The sequence below is a fragment of the Cnephaeus nilssonii genome (assembly GCF_951640355.1).
Source record: "Cnephaeus nilssonii genome assembly, chromosome: 1".
In the NCBI taxonomy this organism is placed as follows: domain Eukaryota; kingdom Metazoa; phylum Chordata; class Mammalia; order Chiroptera; family Vespertilionidae; genus Cnephaeus; species Cnephaeus nilssonii.
Window position 1 is genome coordinate 58,890,636 of NC_137072.1, and position 18,773 is coordinate 58,909,408.

General features: G+C 34.7%; 1 protein-coding gene across 5 annotated transcripts in view; it reads right to left on the minus strand.

Annotated features, from left to right (window-relative positions):
- CCSER1 (coiled-coil serine rich protein 1) overlaps positions 1 to 18,773 on the minus strand; it is a 666,784-nt gene that overhangs the window by 507,094 nt on the left and 140,917 nt on the right. For all 5 annotated transcript variants that reach the window (XM_079769292.1, XM_079769290.1, XM_079769289.1 and 2 more), the window contains exons 2-3: positions 15,661 to 17,022; positions 10,577 to 10,761 (exon numbers count right to left, since the gene is read on the minus strand). In XM_079769292.1, the coding sequence (XP_079625418.1) occupies positions 10,577 to 10,761; positions 15,661 to 16,981 (1,506 nt within the window). In that variant the 5' untranslated portion in view covers positions 16,982 to 17,022. The remainder of the gene's footprint in view (positions 1 to 10,576; positions 10,762 to 15,660; positions 17,023 to 18,773) is intronic.

Genomic DNA, 18,773 nt, shown 5'->3' on the forward strand with positions numbered 1-18,773 from the left:
TAAAAGTTAGAAAGCACTAAAGGAATTTGGGGGGGGAGTAGTATTAAAAAGTATGAAAATGACATCAAGTTGTTTATTATTTACTACATTTTTATTAAGTTATTACTTTTTTATTTTTAGGAACTAAAGGTATTTTATAGATTTTCTTCCCTTCTGAAATCGTGTTTCATACGCCCCCCTCCCTCTTGCACACACACACTGCACACCACAAGTTCCTCTTGGACCACAGCCAGCCTGAGACACAATCCACAGGAAGCTCTGAAGAGACAAAACAGAACTAGCAGGTGCAGAGACTACAGGGTAGGACAGAGGTGGGCAGTGTGTGGTTCTCTGGTAGTTGCCAAGGTTTCTGGAAGGTCAAATACATACTGCTTGCACAATGCCCATGTCTTTTGCCAGTGTTTGTCCTTCGCTCAACTTAAGCTACTGTCAATTTGAAAACACAAAAATGACACCTGTGGTGGTGGGTGATAGCTGTGAAGGCAGAATTTGTTATTGCAATGTATTTATTCTAACTCTACTGGCAAGGTCCTATTTCAAGTGATATAACTGCTACTTCTCCAATGTGACTTTAGAAACAGAGGAAGGGGGAGTTTAGAATAATTGGAATATCTGAAAAGGAGACTGAAATATACGTGTACGAAAACAGAAATAAGCTAGTAATATAGATGGGGGGAGCGGCGGGGACAGGGGAGGGCAAAGGGATAGAAGTCATTCGCCATTAGGGCAAAAGACAGCTTACTGCCTATTTCTCCATATCCATGCCAAAGTTTTAGTCCTCAGTTTCAGCTAATCTCCTTATGCAAACAAATCTTTCACACATCCTCATTCTATTTCCATAAACCCAATATATTGTGCTTTTCAATGCCTATTGATTTTTTCATATTTCTGATATGAGATTTCTAGTCTTTTCATTAGGAATCTGCATATCACTTTACTTACATCTGACATTTTCAGATAGAACAGGTAAAATATAAAACACAACAGGGTCATGAACAAACACCAAGTAATAGCTGTGATTAAAGTGTGAGTGTGGAGAAGAAGCCTGCTAAGGGGTCATGAAGGAGAAAAGAAGAAGAAGCAGAGGAGAGTTAGCTCTGGAAAAAGGAGAAATGGTAAATATACAAAAAAAGTCTTCAACAGTGTTAGAAGCTGAAGAGAGGTCAAGAAAGATGAAGATTGACAAAAAACATCTGAAAATTGGTAAAGTCACTGATGGCTTTAGAGTAGTTCTCAACTGGGGGGCGATTCTTGCCTACTAGGGCATATTTGGCAATGTCTGGAGATATTTTGGTTGTCTTAAGGGTTCAACTGGCATTTCATAGGTAGGGGTCAGGATGCTATTAAACATCCTATACAATGCATAATACACCCCCCCCCTAAAAAACAAACAAACAAAAACACCAAAGAACTATGCAGGATAAAACATCAATAGTGCTGATATTGAGAAACATACTGTATATTACAGGAGCTAAAATGCGTGAAATTGGGGAGCTTTGTGAGCAGTTAGAAAATAAATATGGCTAGAGAAGGCTATTCTTTCAAAATTTTTTGCCTTGCAAGGAAAAAGGATGAACAGATAGAGAACTCTAGAAGCAGACAGGACATAGAAACAAACATTGCGTGTTTGTTTTCTCTGTGATGGAAAACTTGGTAGTGTTGTAACCTGACAATAATAAAGAGATGGAGAATTGGGGGTGAAAACAGAAGAAACATACTGATGAAATGCCGTTTGAAGGAGGTGAGAGGTTGAAATCAGGAAGACTGGTAGAAATGAGTGTTTTGAAGAACACAGGAAAACATATATCTAAGATCAGAGGAAATGAAGGACTAATGGTAAAGTTAGGAATATTTTTGGAGTGGAAAGAACAAGATAGATAGCTTGAGGAGAGTGTTTAACATTCATATTTAGTGCCTAGATTAAGCAGCTGGTCTGTTACAGAGGGAAATGGAGTATGCTCCCTGGAAAGTAAAAAGGCAGGTGAACCTAGTGTAATCTCCTTGTAAACATACTAATGACCAGACCTCCTAGCAAACAAACAAAGTAGCCAGCTAAACATGTTTCACTAGTAGGAGAGCTTATATATATGGATCTCATTTAATGGAATGTGTCTACCTAGGACTGCATACGAAAAATAAAGCTGGAATATAAAGATGTATGGGCTTTGGCTCCTAGCATAATGTCCATGCATGCTACAAAGATGTTTCAGATGATCACAGGTTAAAACACCCAGTTAATAAGTTCTGGCACATAATGTACAGCATAAAAACTATAGTTTAAAAAAATGGAGATGTTTCGCATCGAGGTGGCTCCTTCTGTGTAAATGTGGAAATTTTACATGTCCAACAATCAAATGCAGGAAGAAAGGACCTGGGTTGCAGGGAAGGTATTCCAGATCTCTTCCTACTTCGCCTGTGCCTCTTGACACCTGATAAAAGCTCTGATTCATGGGAGTCTCTCTTAACAAAATATTCTTTGTGTTTCTCACTGACACAAACAATAGTTACTGGGTAGTGTTGAAGATGACCTAGCTGATATTTTGTAAGGAGTAAGAAATGTAAACAATAAATAGCCGAAAAGAGAGAACTAATAAAATCAGTACTTAGGCTGTTTCAGGTTGGATGTAACAAGATAAGCACAAATAGAAGATGTAAACAAAGGAGGTATTTCTGAGCAAACTTTTAACACTAGTGTAAAACGATCACTGAATTAAATGATAAAACTAATCAAGTGACAGCTACTCTAATTTAGAAATGATTAACTCAGAAACATCGCATTGGGAAATGTGACATGTATGTGCATGATTCATTTCTAAGTCATATCTTTTTATCCTGACATTGCAAATATGATGGCATGGGATATAATTATCAATGTTTGTCTCAATTTAAAAATTATTTCAAAAACAATGTTAATATGTTAAAATATTTATATTTTCTCTAAATTGATCATAATTCTTAATATTTGATATAATTCTACTACTATATTTCTTGACCTTGGAAGTAAAAATAAATATTACTTAACTTACTAAATTATTATATTGTATTTAAATTTCAGAATAATGGATACATTTTGCCTTGTTGTCTAATTTGAATAAGGTAAAAGCTTCAAAATCCAATGACTATTCCCTCAGTAAAGGTAGTTATTTTACTCAAGGCCAATCTGTCTTACAGGTTAGGCAGCTGTTCAAATGGTCAGAGATTTTTCATGAATCCTGAATCAATAAATACTTTCTCTCATTCTATGAAAGCTGTGCCGGCCCACAGGGTTACCTAAATAAGGCATAAAATAGTTTTTATCTCACAGAAAACAGACAACTTGACACAGTTAAAAATGAAATTGTCATTTTTGCATTCTAACCCCAAAAATAAAAGGTAAACAACCTTCATTATCCAATTTATTAATCTTAGAAGGATATAAACAGCATAACAGGTATGTTCAATACAGTATGGTTAAAGAAAAATATTTTCTTCTACAAATGTTCTTAATTATTTCCTTGAAAAACATTATAAATAATAAATTAAAATATATACTTTCAACAATGAAGCTTTTAATAAATATTATTTAATACTGATATTGTTACAACATTGATTGTTTATTGCTATGGTCTAAAATTCACATGTTGAAATTCTAAGCCCCAAAGATGATGGTTTTCGAAGGCAGGGTCTTTGGGAGTTGCTTAGTTCATGAGGGTGGAGGCCTCAGGAATGGGATTAGTGCCTGCATAAAAGAGGTTCCAGAGAGATCCCTCCCCATCCACCATGTAAAACACATGGAGGAGGTGCTAGTTATGAGCCAGGAATGATGCTGGCACCTCAGTCTTGTACTTCCAGTCTCCAGAACTGTGAGAAATAAATTACTGTCATTTAGACGCTAGCCAGTCTATGAAATTTGTTATAGCTGCCTAAGGGACTAAGACACATATTAAGTTTTAAGAAAGTAATTACAGAGGAAAATACTAGTTGCTGTGCACATTCTCATGTGAACTGTATGAAGAGATACTTAGTGATTGTGGTACTGCAACTTTATTTACTCAAACTAATCTTAAGGTTATTTAAGATGAAGTGAGTTAGCTCTATAAATAAGCTATTCATAATTCTGTGCATCAAATATACTAACTATGAAATCTGCTAAATAAAAATGATTCACCCAAAAACTAAAAAAATAAAATAAAAAATGGTATACTTTATTCAATTCTGCCTCTTTAAAAGTAATGCTGAATCTTCAAATTTATAAGAAATGAAGTGAGTTGGACTAGATAAAATATGCACAGGAGTTTTAAAATATCACTTTCAACATACCTGACCAAGAACTTGTATTTTTTAATAAGTTCTCCAATAAATATCATGAGTAATTTACTATTTCTTGTCTCTTTTGTATGGCAAGTCCATAACTATTGTACTGATATGATCTTATATGCCATTCCATAAGGCTAATTTTCTAGGGTTGGGGACTGGATGAAAGAAAGTGAAGGGTTTAACCAAAAACATATACATATAACACATAGACACAACAGTGTGGTGACCGCTACTAGTAGAGGGAAAGGGGTAAGGGAGGCAGGTGAAGGTGGGCAAAGGGGGTTGGGAGTAGGGACGGAAAGAGACTTTACTTGAGGTGATGAACACATGAATCAGTGTATAGATGGGTTGTACACTCAAAAATGTGTGGTTTGGAGAACGAATGTCACCCCAACAAATTTAAAAAAAAATAAGTAAAAATAAAGTAAATATTTTTTTCTACTGGAATAGTGTCATAATTGGTACGGCCTTCATGATCAAGACTTTAGAATAAAAAACCAAAGCTCTATCAAAAAATGCTTCACAAAAGTACCTGCACATTTGTATAATAAATTAAAATGTCAAAAAATGTACATAAGCACACCACACACAAAGATTGTACTAAAAGCATGTATCGTAACCTAGTCAGCAATTTTACCTTTAATTCACCCATATTTTTGTGTACCAGGCACTATATTAAATGCTATAAGAAATGTTAATACATCAAAAATTTCATCCATTTAAAAGATGAATGTCTAACAGGTAAAATGAGACACATTCAAATAACTAAGTGGTGATTGCCATTTATGTCATATAACTGAGAAAGATATTAATAGGAAAAGTATCATTAGTAACTAGTAAAATCAATAAAGGCATTATGGATGAGGACTATTAATCTAAAATTAATATACTGGTTATCAACAAATGTAATTTTATGTTGAATGAGTGATACTTGTGATTCTCCTTCTTAAAGTATAAAAGGATTGAAGAGAATGATTTGTGTGGCTCCATTTCCTTAAAAATATTAAGGATCTCTTTTTCTCATTAGATGTCCCTGTAGCAAGCAATTATATTTGTTTTAATCCCATTGACAATGAGTTAAATCAAAAGCTAAAATTATTATTTTAACCCTCAAAAAGCCATTAATATTTTAAATATTCAAAAGTCTCTCCTAGGATTTCAGAAGAGGAGAAATTTATTCAAACAGATTTTCTAATCATCTTTTCTTTGAAACTATCCTTTGAAACTTAATGTTGTACTTTCTTGTCTCTCAGAGTCCCTGTTCATTCAAAGCCGGGCCTCAATGGTAGAAATTAGCAAAGGACACAAGAATTTACATATATATTCAACAGCATCTATTGAGCATGTGAGATAGACTCCATATAAATTAGAGATACAGTAGTTCTTGTTTAATCCTTTTAATATTTGATATCAAAGGTCACAATCCAAATCAAGCCTCCCCCGCCCCCACATTTAGGATGGTCAAAATGGTTAAATCTGTTGTACTGACAAGATCACATTAATATCTCCCAATATGGAACTTTAAATACCTGAAGGGCTATCTCTTTTATCTTTGCATCTTCAGAGTAGGTCTCAATAAATTTTTATTGAAAGAAACTGTAAATGTATTGATGAATGGATAAATGAATAAAAGATAAATTAATAAAGTAGGACATAGTAGGGCACAGAAGAAAAGCGAATGCATAGCAAAGTGCTTGACTATTTAACATAGGGCTTAATTAGTCTTACATTATTTAACTATTATTAGTAATATCTAAGTTCTAGATTTGACATACCAAATGATTAAAATATGACATGAGATGCTAATGATCTACAAGTAACAACTTTTTGCTTAAATATAAATCTGGTCTGTTCTTCTATTGAAGAAGTCCTCCTACAGCTTATGTTTTCACTGTGCAATTCACAGTTTCTACACAAAGGCAGCAGGATGCCAATCTGCGAATGAAAGAAATTACGCTGTGTCAGAGTAAAACTAGCCATAAATGAATGCTGTCAGAGTCACTCAGCACAAATAGTTCAGGGCAACTTTGTGGATGCATTTGCTGAGTCACTTAAAGATAACACAAATTTCCAAATCAGCGTTTTAATGTAATAAAAAATAAATACTTCCAAATAGAGTAGGGTTCCCAGAAATTGAATTGAGCAGTTTTTAGATCTACATCTTACGGCTTTTAAGTCAGGAAGAAAGCACATGCCAAAAAAATAAAATGTGTGGTTATGAATGAATCCTTCAGTGTCAAAGATGTCCTCTACTTCCTCAATCACAGTGACCAGCGCAGCCTGACAAAAGTCAGGACCCTTTATACGACAAAAGGGAGGGAAAGGCAAGCAGGAAATCACAGTTTATTGAAAGAACTGAGAAACAATAAATTATTTGAGAATATGACAGTCATCAGTGCTGACCAAGCATACCTGGGTCTACTCCTTCCAGAAACAAGGAAAAGACTGCTTCCTGGTGCCTTTTGTGGCTAGTTTGGGCCACAGGATTAGATCAATGAGCTGTGAGCAATGAAGTGAGTCTCATGGGTCGGAGCACTTATTACTGGGATGGGGACTTCCAGAGAGCTCTTTAGCCCTGGTGAAAGGTAAAGTTTGCAAGAGTAGCTGCTTCAACAGCCCGGATACAGAATGAGACCTTGAACAGAACTCCCAGCACCTTCTACAATGACTGAGAAAAACATATTATTAAGTCACTGAGATTTGGGAGCTATTTGCTATCACATAGTTCATCTTATCTTTACTCGCACATTCAGGCACTTTCCTTTCTGTAATGACAGATCCTCAGTATTGATCGTAACACATAATCTATCCTCCCATTAATAATTCTTATAAAGTAGGGTGATACTGTAAATATTTGGAGGTAGACTTCAACTGTGTAAAGCTGTGGGAGAAACATGACAAATCCTTATATTTATTCAATGATATACCACAGTCTGGAAGGGAAGTTCCCAGGAAGAAAGAGCCTATTTCTGGAGAAAAAATGTGTTGTGTTGTTTTTGGTTGTTTATTTTTTAATATTTGCACCCGCCTATGAAAAGTATCAAGAAAGTTATTCATTATAGAAAAATTAAGAAAAGTCTTTAAAGAAGTTTGAGCATATATAGTAAATGTGAATGCTTGTACAATGGTTTCAGACATATTTTGGTTTCTTATAATAAATTTAAGCAAAGTCTAATTTCTTCTGAGCTAAAGATATTCAAAGAATTATACATCCCACCATTTCCCTTTCAGATTGAAATATCCACAATGGTGGTCTATCTAATGTATTAGGGCATATTTTTGGTCATTGAAGAACCCTTAGCATCTTAATAAATAGAGCCATATCCTATTGGTAGAATTAAATCTCCATGAACTATACTAGTACAAAGTACTCCTGTTCTTTCTAAGTATTAGTATCTTCTTTTGTGATTAAGTTCCTTTTTGAATGAGCTATCTCTCAGTAAATACACTAATACCATTCATCAGCATGTCAAGAAATACTACCAAATGTTAAGTCCAGAATAAGTACTAAATTGTATTCCTTTTTTGTATTCCTTATGGAAGGTCTCAGTCTACACTTAGAGCAAGCAGTTTGTCTTAAATGTGTTAACTTCATTACACATAAATAATTCAGAAAAAATAAAAAACTAATTTACATCTATTATACCCCCGCCCCCCAAAACAAGCATAATTTAAAGTTAGACAACTAGGGTCCAAATCTAAATCCTATCTCTGCCACTTACCATCTGTATTTTGGGGCAAGTGCTTATCTTCTTAGTGCCTTATTTTCCTATTTTGCACACTGTGATCAATAACAGTATCCCTTGGTTCATAGTTTTGTAAGGACTTAATGTTTTAATACATGTGAAGCATTAACTATAGTCCCTTGGTTAAAATTAGCCTTAATAATGCATGTTGCTCTTATTATTGCTCTAAAAGAAAAAAATAGCTGAACTATGGGTGTATCTTAAGTATATATATTCACTTGAAATATTTTGGAAAAGAAATATAGAAAATGTGGTTTACTTTTCACACAAAAAGCTATAATTTTCTAAATACGTAAGTCACTTGTTTCACATACAGCTAAAATTACCTAAGGAACTCTAGCATTTCTTCCTCACTCCTATTGCCATGAGATAAAGAATATATTTTATGCATTTTAAATTAACTATTAAACAGTTAATTAAAGGATGAGATAGTATTTGCAAATCCAAAGGAAAACAGTAATGTCATAGAGATTTTTAATAGGTTTCATGTGAAAATTCAAGTGTTTCATTAGTTATTTCAACAAGTTTTACCTGTCAATCCAGTGAAAATGTACAATATTTTAACCAAGTTTCTGTCCCAACATTAATACTTTATAGCAGCGATTTTCAACTGGTGTGTCACAAGAATTTTTAAAACCTGCAATACCTGACTGTTTAGTCAGGTGTACTGACCTCTTTTCCCTTAGATTGTCAAATAAAAAGATGACAACGGCCAACACAACAATAGCTTCCCAGGGTGGATTAATCAAAATTATACCTATTTTTTGTCATATTGAGAAAATATAATATATATTTTTGGTGTGCGCAGAATTTTAGTAATCAATTCATGTGTGTCATGAGATGGGAAACTGAACATCTGCTGCTTAATAACCTTTCCTTCCCCGTGGCAATGGTGTAGTCCTGCCATCTACTGGAAAATCTACATTACTGCAGGGACACATTTTGAAAATTCATAAAAAGCCTTAAATAAAAGCTAAAATTACATTTTTGTGCTTTGATATTTTAAATTTTAAATCTTGAAAGTGTATCTCAAAGGAAAAGTTATTTTGTGACATAACAAGGAAAATATTTAAATGTAGTATAAAAATGAGATAGAATACATAAGAGGCACAACTTTGGGCAAGTGTAATAAATAGTGCACAATTATTAAAGTAAATATGATCTATGAAGGAATAACGGAAATTCTGTGAAGGAATAATGGAAATTATTAGGTTTCATAATAATTCATTAGCCATACCCTATAATTTTACATCAATTGGAAATCTTTCTTAACATTTTCTTAAACTTAGACAAAAAAAAAAATCAATTGCCAAAATAATAAGTTTCAAAGCACCAAAGAACAAGAAAGAAAGATGAAATATAATATAATAGGTTTCTATATATAAATATGTAAATACACACAATCATGTTTTAGTATAATAAAAACAAGAAGCCCATTATCATTTGTTGGTTTGTAATTCTGATTTTCTCAAGATTAAAATCTGGCCAAGCCTGACCTGATGGCTAGAACTTCTAACTTCACGTATGGTGGTCTTGCTATCACTCAGCAGTATCTCAGTAACCTAAGCCTTCTTCACAAAATGATGGTCTGAACTATATAAGCTAACAATTTCATTTAAAAAAGTTATCTAGCATATACAGAGATGTCAAACTTATATCGTTTTATGTATTTTTCACATATATGCATGAATAAATAGGTAGGTAGATCATTTGAAAGAAACACTGCTAAATATTAGGGATCAGAGATGCTACTGAAAAAATGACAAATCTGTGAGAAAGTAAATAAAGTGAACTCCAAAAGACAAGCCCACCCCAATAATTGAGAGACCTGAGGCCTCCTGACCCCTTGGGCTACAGTCCACTGGTCACCTCTTCCCACCCCTGACTCCATCTCACATTACAAAGAAGCTTCATTCACATGCCTCTGAGACACCCCGTCCACAAGTGCAAGCCTAGATGCAGCCCCACCTCCACCCTCATCAGCAGGCACCCACAGTTTGGACCAGGAATTTGGAACCTCTAATACTTAGAACGTGCAAAAGTTGTGGATTTTGCCTTTGACCCTCAGGCACCTCACTTTGTGTGGAAGGGCAACTGTAAAAGGACAGGCAGAGTAGGGTCCATTAAAGGGTCTAAGCGTGGTACTGACATAAGGTTAGTTTACAAACGGACACATTCTATGCTAGCTAGAGAGTGATGACATGGTGTGCAATGATGGTGTCAGGAGTATCCTCAGGATCAGCATTTTCCTTAGCTGTGCATTCCAGGGTTTTGTTCTAGAATGGAGAACATCAAACTTTCCACGGAAGCAAAGAAGACAGGGATTAAGGGCAGCCCTCTCTGTATGCTCCTGTCTGTCATGAGGGTCTTAAATACAAGCCTACACTTCTGACTTGTGACATCAAACTATGGAGATCAATTTTCCCTTCAAATGTAAGGAGTCTAGTCTTCAGTCTGTTTTCATTTAGCATGCAAGAACTTACCAGATACAGAGGGAATTATTTCATCATGTGCAGGCACATGTATTTACTTACCATGCTGTTCATTTTTGAAGACGACGAACCTGCTCTTTGCTTTCTTAGACTATTAACTTCTTCTACATTTCCATCTTTTGGTTTCAAAATCATTCTGCTACTCCCTGCAGTTCCTTCTGATGAAGACCGCAGTCGTCTCTCTATAAATCTTCCTTCGCGATATGGACTGAGGCTGCTGGCAAGAACTATTACAAAAAACAACAACAAATAAATAAAAACGAATATAAATGTTTAAATGTAGTTTTCATAAATGTTCCATTGAAAGTATATGGGAAACACTTAGTAGCATTTAAAAATTCTCTCTCACAGAAAACTTTTAAAATTAACAGTGGTAGTTTAGTTTGCTTAATCATGTAATTACTTTGAAGCCTAAAACTTTTGGAATCAGCCTGGCCGGTGTAGCTCAGTTGTTGAGTGCCAACCTATGAACCAGGAGGTCATGGTAATATTCCTGATCAGGGCACATTCCTGGGTTGTGGGCTCGATCCCCAGTGTGGGGCATGCAGGAGGTAGCTGATTAATGATTATCATCACTGATTTTTCTATCCCTCTCCTACTCTCCTTCCTTTCTCTGAAATCAATTATATCTATGCGTGTGTGTGTGTGTGTGTGTGTGTGTGTGTGTGTGTGTGTGTATGAAACCAACAGTTGTTTCTTTGGAAGATAAACAAGGAAACAAGGTTGACAAACCTTTAACCGGGTTCATCAAGAAAAATGAGAGAGAATCCAAATAAATAAAATCAGAAATTAAAAAAGAGAATTAACAAGTGCCACCATAGCAATACAAAAGATTGTAAGAAAATATTACCAACAACTATATGCCAACAAATTGGACAACTGAGGCGAGATAGATAAATTCCTAAAAACATACAATCTGCCAAAATTGAATCAGCAAATATCAGAAAACCTGAATAACTAATCAAATTTAAGCAGTAGTCAGAAAACTCCCAGCAAATAGAAGTCCTACACCAGATAGCTTGACATGTGAATTTTACCAACCATTAAAAAAGAACTAATATTTATCCTTCTCAAACTATTACAAAAAATTCAAGAGGAGGGTGGACTTCCAAGCTCATTTTACTAGGCTAAATTATTTGAATAATTTGGATTATCCAAATCCAAAGTTAGATAAAGATACTACAAAGAAAAATATATAGGCCAATATCCCTGATGAACACTGATGCTAAATACCTCAACAAAGTATTAGCAAATCAGATTCAGCTATACATTAAAAAGATCATACACCATGTCAAGTAGGTTTTATTCCAGGAATGCAAAGATGGTACAATATTCACAAATTATTAATCATGATATATCACATAAACAAAATGAGGGATAATCACATGACCATATCAAAAAACATTTGATAAAATCCGGCACACATCTATGATAAAAACTCTCAGCAAAGCAGGAATAGAGGAAACATACCTCAATGTAATAAAGGGCATGTATGACAAATCCACAACCAACATTATACTCAATGGACAAAAAATAAATGTGATTCCTTTAAGATCAGGAACAAGACAGGGATGTTTGCTTTCACATTCTTATTCAACAAGGTACTAGAAGTTCTAGCCACAGCAGTCAAACAAGAAGAAATAAAAGGCATCCAAATTGCAAAGGAGGAAGTACAATTGTCATTATTTGCAGATTACATGATACTGTATAGAAAAAACCCTAAAGACTCCACCAAAAACATACTAGAACTGATAAATGAATTTGGCAATGCAGCAGTATACAAAATTAATGCCCAGAAATCTATGGCATTTTTATAAAATAACAATGAATAATCAGAAAAAGAAATTAAGAAAATAATACTATTTACAATTGCAACAACAACAAAAAATAAGGTCCCTAGGAATAAATTTAACCAAGGAGGTAAGAGACCTGTGGTCAGAAAAAGAAGAAATTAAGGAAGATACAAATAATTGGAAGCATATACTGTGTCCAAGGATAGAAAGAAATAACATCATTAAAATGTCCATACTACCCAAAGAAATCTATAGATTCAATACAATTCCTATTAAAATACCAATGGCATATCTCACAGTTTTAGAACAAATATTCCAAAAATTTATATGAAACCACAAAAGACTCCAAAGAGCTTCAGCAATCTTGGAAAGAAAAAGTTGGAGGTGTCATGCTACCTGATATCAAGTTATCCTACAAGGCCAGGTTAATCAAACAGCATGGTACTGGCATAAAAACAGGCACATAGATCAATGGAACATAATAGAGAGCACAGAAATAAACCTATGCCTTTATGGTCAATTAATATTTGAAAAAGGAGACAAGAATATATAATGGGATAAAGACAGTGTATTCAATAAATGCTGTTAGGTATATTGGACAAAATATTGCAAAAATATGAAGCTAGACCACCTCCTCACACCATAACAAAAATAAATTAAAAATGGATTAAAAACTAAATTTGAGTTATGAAACCATAAATATCCTAGAAGATATAGACAGTAAAATCTTGAACATTTCTCATAGCAATATTTTTTCTGATATATCTCCTCGAGTAAGGGAAACATAATAAAAAAAATTTAAATGGGACCACATCAAACTAAAAAGCTTTTGCAAAGCAAAGGAAACCATCAATAAAATGAAAAGGCAACCCACTGAATGGGAGAATATATTTGCCAAAGATATATCTGATAAAGGGTTATTTTACAAAATTTATAAAGAACTTATATAACTCAATACCAAGAAAATAAAGAACCCATTTTAAAAATGGACAAAGAGCCCTAGGTGGTTTGGCTCAGTGGATAGAGTGTCAGACTGCGGACTCAAGGGTCCCAGGTTCGATTCCAGTCAAGGGCATGTACCTTGGTTGTGGGCACATCCCCAGTAGGAGGTGTGCAGGAGGCAGCTGATCAATGTTTCTCTCTCATTGATGTTTCTAATTCTCTATCCCTCTCCCTTCCTCTCTGTAAAAAAATCAATAAAGTATATTTTTTTAAATGGCCAAAGAACCTGAATAGACACTTCACCAGAGAGGACATACAGATGGCCGGTAGATGTATAAAAAGATTCAAATATCATTAATCATAAGAAAAATTAAAACTATAATAAGATATCCCCTCACAACCATCAAGATGGCTATAATCAATAAATCACAATAAATCAACAAACAACAAGTGTTGTGGAGGATGTGGAGAAAAGGGAACCCTCCTGCACTGTTGGTAGGAGTACAGATTGGTGCAGCTTCTGTGAAAAACAGTATGGAGTTTACCCAAAATTAAAAAATGAAACTGTGTTATGACCCATCTATCCCATTTCTGAAAATACATCCTAGAAACCCAAAACACTAATATGAAAGAATATATGCATCTCTATATTTATTGCAGCATTATTTACAAGAGCCAAGATCTGGAAGCATCCCAAGTGTCCATCAGTAGATGAGTGAATAAAAAAGCAGTGGTACATTTACTCAATCGAATACATAAAAAAGAAGGACATCTTACCTTTTGTGACAGCATGGATGGACCTGGAAAGTATTTTGCTAAGGGAAATAAGCCAGTCAGAGAAAGACAAATACCTTATGATCTTACTTATATGTGGAATCTAATGAACAAAATAAACACAATAGAAACAGATTCACAGATACAGAGAACAGACTGACAGCTGTCAGAGGGAAGGTGGTTTGGTGACTGCCAGAAGGAAAAGGGGGGTTGGGGAGGTAGAAGAGAGCAAAGAGAGGACAAATGGTAGTGGTAAGAAACTTTGGGTGGTGGGTGCACGCTTCAGTATACAGATGGTGTCTTATTAATTTGTAGACTTGAAACCTGTATGGTTTTATTAACCAATGTCATCCAGTAAATTCACTTTAAAAAGAAATAATTTCTATAATTTTTTAAATGTAGCTACAGCTAAAAGTCTGGAAGTAAAATGTCAATATGTTATGATTCTGACAGACTAGAAGCAATGTATTTCCTTTGTACTTCACAATGTTCTTTTAATTTTTAAAATGTATTTTAGAGGAAAATATTGAGGACAATTTGTGCACAGCTTCACTGGGTCAAAGAATTTTATTTCATATTATAATTACAAACATGCAGAATGAACAAAATGAATAGAAACAAAACAAAAAAGTAGACAGATACATAAAAATGATCAAATGTGAAAAAACACTAAGCTATATAATTGTATCGCTGAACAATTAATTCATGGATTTAAAAGTTTAAAATTGCCATAATCATGGAGGGACTAGTTAGATACATCATATAATCTTATGATTCCTGACATTATAATATAAATTTGACTTATAAATTTTATTTTATATTTTAGTATTATTATTCTTAATGTTTTGGAAAGAGCCAGGGTCATATTTGTATTATAGGCTGGCCATTAAAAACCCGAGCTTTGAATTGAGTTGGTTGTAATTTGGCTATGCTGCTTATCAGCTATATGGTCTCTTGGTTTCAGTTTTCACGTTTGTTAACTGGGGAATATACTAGTGCCTACCTCATGGGGTTTGTATCCCAAACCATTACATACAACTTTGTAACTTTGGACACATTACTTAAGCTACCTGTGCTTCAACTGTTTTGCCTGTACAATGTGCTATAACAAGAGGAGTGATTTCAATGATTTGAGGATTAAATGAATTAATGTATCTAAAGAGCACAGAACAGTAAGTGGGACAGAAAAATCTTTCAATGTTGGGAGAACTGGTAGTAGTAGTAGTAGTAGTAGTAGTAGTAGTAGTAGTAGTTGTAGTAGTAATAGCAGAATATATTCATTACATTAATTAAGAAATACCAATACTCCACCATAAACTCTAAAAAAGACAACCCTTGCTTTAGATAAAGCCACATGGAAAATAAAATTTGTTTCCTTCCACTTTCCTCTGAGGGTCAGATTATGGATAACACAACTAAGAAAGATGAGTAATATTGCTGAATTACATTTTTAGCAAATTAAGCTTAAGGTCAAATAGTGAACGAATTTCAAATTATAAAAAGAAAAGAATATTCGAATAAAAAATAAGTAAAATGTAGTTTCAATTAATGAGATGGAGTAAGAAAATTGAATAATTATAATAAAAATTGTAATTTATACAAAGAAAATCAGTATACCTTTGGCAGGATTTGCATCATATCCATATGTTTTGTTAAAAATATGACGATCACCAGAAGAAGGTATTATCCTTGAATCTGATATAGGATGAATCCCTTTAACACGTTCAGCTATTGCTTTATGTTGCTCATAAAATCCAAGTTTCCTTGGGGAGCTTGTCGCCAACATTGTATCACCATTTTGTAATACCATATGCTCTTCTCCTTGAGTATCTGCTGGTAGGTGATTCTCTAAGTCACTCCCATTTGTAACAGGGAGTTCAGAGATTTGTAATAACACTTCCTTCTGATTAGCAGCAGAGGTTTCTGGTAAGGAATTCGATTCAGTGCTACATCGACCTTCTAACCTATATTTCCCAGGAGACATAATTGCACAGGGAACAGTTCCTATACGGTCTATTGTTACCATTGTAACAGCAGCAGGATTGGGGGATATCTGAGAGGTAGAATCATTGTGGCCAAAGTTGTCACAGTGGGATGCCATGCTTCCACTTTTGGAAAATACATCTGCCTCAGAAACAGAATCTTCAGTCAAGGCTAAAAACTCTGAAGGTGTCTGAGCTGTGGTAAGATCAGCAGAAAGCAATGGAGATTGTAAAGAGCTTCCTGCCCGTTCTGTTATATCCACAGAGCAAGATGGAGAAGCTCTTACTGATACAGGTTCTCTCTCTTGGAATTGTGTAATTTCCAATGAGAATTCGGACTGCTGTACCAATGAAATGGACTGGCTCTGTGGAACTGGCTTAGAAAATTTATAGTGAGAGGAAAAGGATTTAGTAAGCAGCTTCTTTGTTGACTGCTTAACAGAACGGCGAGTCGGTTCTTCTGTGAATCCAGAATCATCCCCCTCACTTTTGCCAGAACTCAAGCAATTTATGAAGACATTCTTATTAGTTGAGTGCTCCTTTTCCCTTTCAAAATCCTCCGTCAAAGATCTTGTTATCTTCTTACTTCGTGAACTACTAAAACCAACAGAATGTCTTCCCCTGGTTTTAACATGTTCTTCCAAAGTCAGTTTTTGCATACTGCTGTGACCAGCTTGCGCACCATTTGAAATACTAAGGTTCTGGTTGGTAGGTTCTTGCTTAGGGTCACTCCCCTTCTTATGGTGGAAGCTAATGGAAGGAGTGCGGAATATGCTCCTGCGTTTACCTGTACTACCTGAGCTTGAGTTCGTGCTGGAGGGAGAGGAACTGTGGACACCAACTGTATTACTGGAGGAGGGTGAAGAAGGAAGAGAATCATGTCTTCTGCTAATACTTCTTCTGAATATTGGCAACCGGGAGACCAGGGTAGATCGTCTTGATCCAGAGTCCCCCATTGGGACCCCAAAGCTTGCACTGTGATATCCAACTTAGCAGCCTGAGAAATTAAGACAAAAAGAACAAGTCAATAGAATTCAATTATAAATAAGACATTTTAAAATAAATAATTGTTCTTCAAGAAACAGAATATAATTATGTTTATATTAAAACAATAAATACTAAAATTCTGATACTTAAGGATTTTATTAAAAATTTGTAAGTGGCAACATTATAGAATATTTTTCACAGCAACTTTAGTATCCTGCAAAAATTTCACAATTACCTGGAATATTTAAAGTCTATTCAAAAGGGGTTGGGAGACACAGATGGTTATTCAAGAGCCAGCCTTACTACATACTCTGGTTCTATAATTTGGTAAGTCGTTGAACCTTAATTTTTTATGTCTATTTGTTTAGATGGAGTAGGCATGTGGCAGCCATGATTAATGCCCTCTGGGCAAAATGTCCCACCACTGCCTCTGTTAGCCAGCACCAGATAGACCATGGGATTCAACAAGTTATTCACCTGAACTTAATAGAATCACAGACCAACCTAAGGTATGAGCTGGTATTAGAGGCTCCACTCAAAGGATAAACAACAAGGATGTATTCTGCCGCTTGGAGTTTGATTTCGGACATTTAGAGATACTAAGGTCATTGGAAGAGGAAACTAAATCACAAAAGAATATAGTGTAGAGTTATAAGCAAGATAAAGTTATGAAGAAACCACAACGATGAGTTGAAGACAAGACCTGAATGAAAGCTAATTCAACAGGTAAGTACACAGACTGAGAGGAGAAGCATGGAAAATTTTGAATCATATTAATATCAAAGTACTGATGATGGAGAAGAAGAAGGAAGAGGAGAGCGTAGCAGATGTTAATCAACTCTGATGCACTGAGTACTTTTACACAGTTTATCTCTTTTAATGCTTCTGAATGGAGAAGTAGATACTACTACTATGGACATTTTATAGCAGAAAGATAACTCAACTAATGTCACTCAGTTAATAAGTGCTAACGTAGGAATAAGAAGCTAAGCCGTATCTAACCACAGGATCAGCTCATAATCAGCATGGCATGCACTGCTTTCACTAGAGTGAAAAGGCAAGGCCCAGACATGCTCCCATTTCAGGGATTCCTGGTTGTATGGTCAATATTGCTATTCTGGCGACTGCTATTTTTCACTGGTTTTCATAATGTGTCATAACATGGTTCCTGTTTTGTTTTGCTTTGTCTCTAAATTTCACTTAATACCTTAACTATAATGTACACACTCCCTTTGTCAACTCGATTAAGGCTCTATTTCATTTGTTGCTTTTTGCAACCAAAACAAAACAATAACAAATACACATAAAATGACAAGCCCTTCATTTTATCATCTTCACTGATATGAGACTAAGAAAATAAAATGTTTTCATGTCCTTAAAGTACTTTATTCAGTGATCTCTTAACAAATGCTATCATTACCCGTAACAGAATACAACATCATATGTTGGATCTATTCTGAGTAAAATGAGAAGGTAATTTCTTGTTTGGTATGGTTGAGGAAGATATGGATTATAATTTAAGGGATTATATGAACTGCTAATATATTACCTATTTAAAATTAGAGTACAAATAAAATACATTAAAGAAGTTAGAAATACTGAAAAAAGAGAAAGAAAAAAGGCTTCCATGATTCCAAAGGCATTATCCAAAGGCATAAAACAATCTTGCATTGTTTCAGAGATATCATCTTGGAAATGATTATCATATATACAAACAGGTATATCTTTCTGTGCAAGTTAAAGAAGCAAAACAAAACCCCC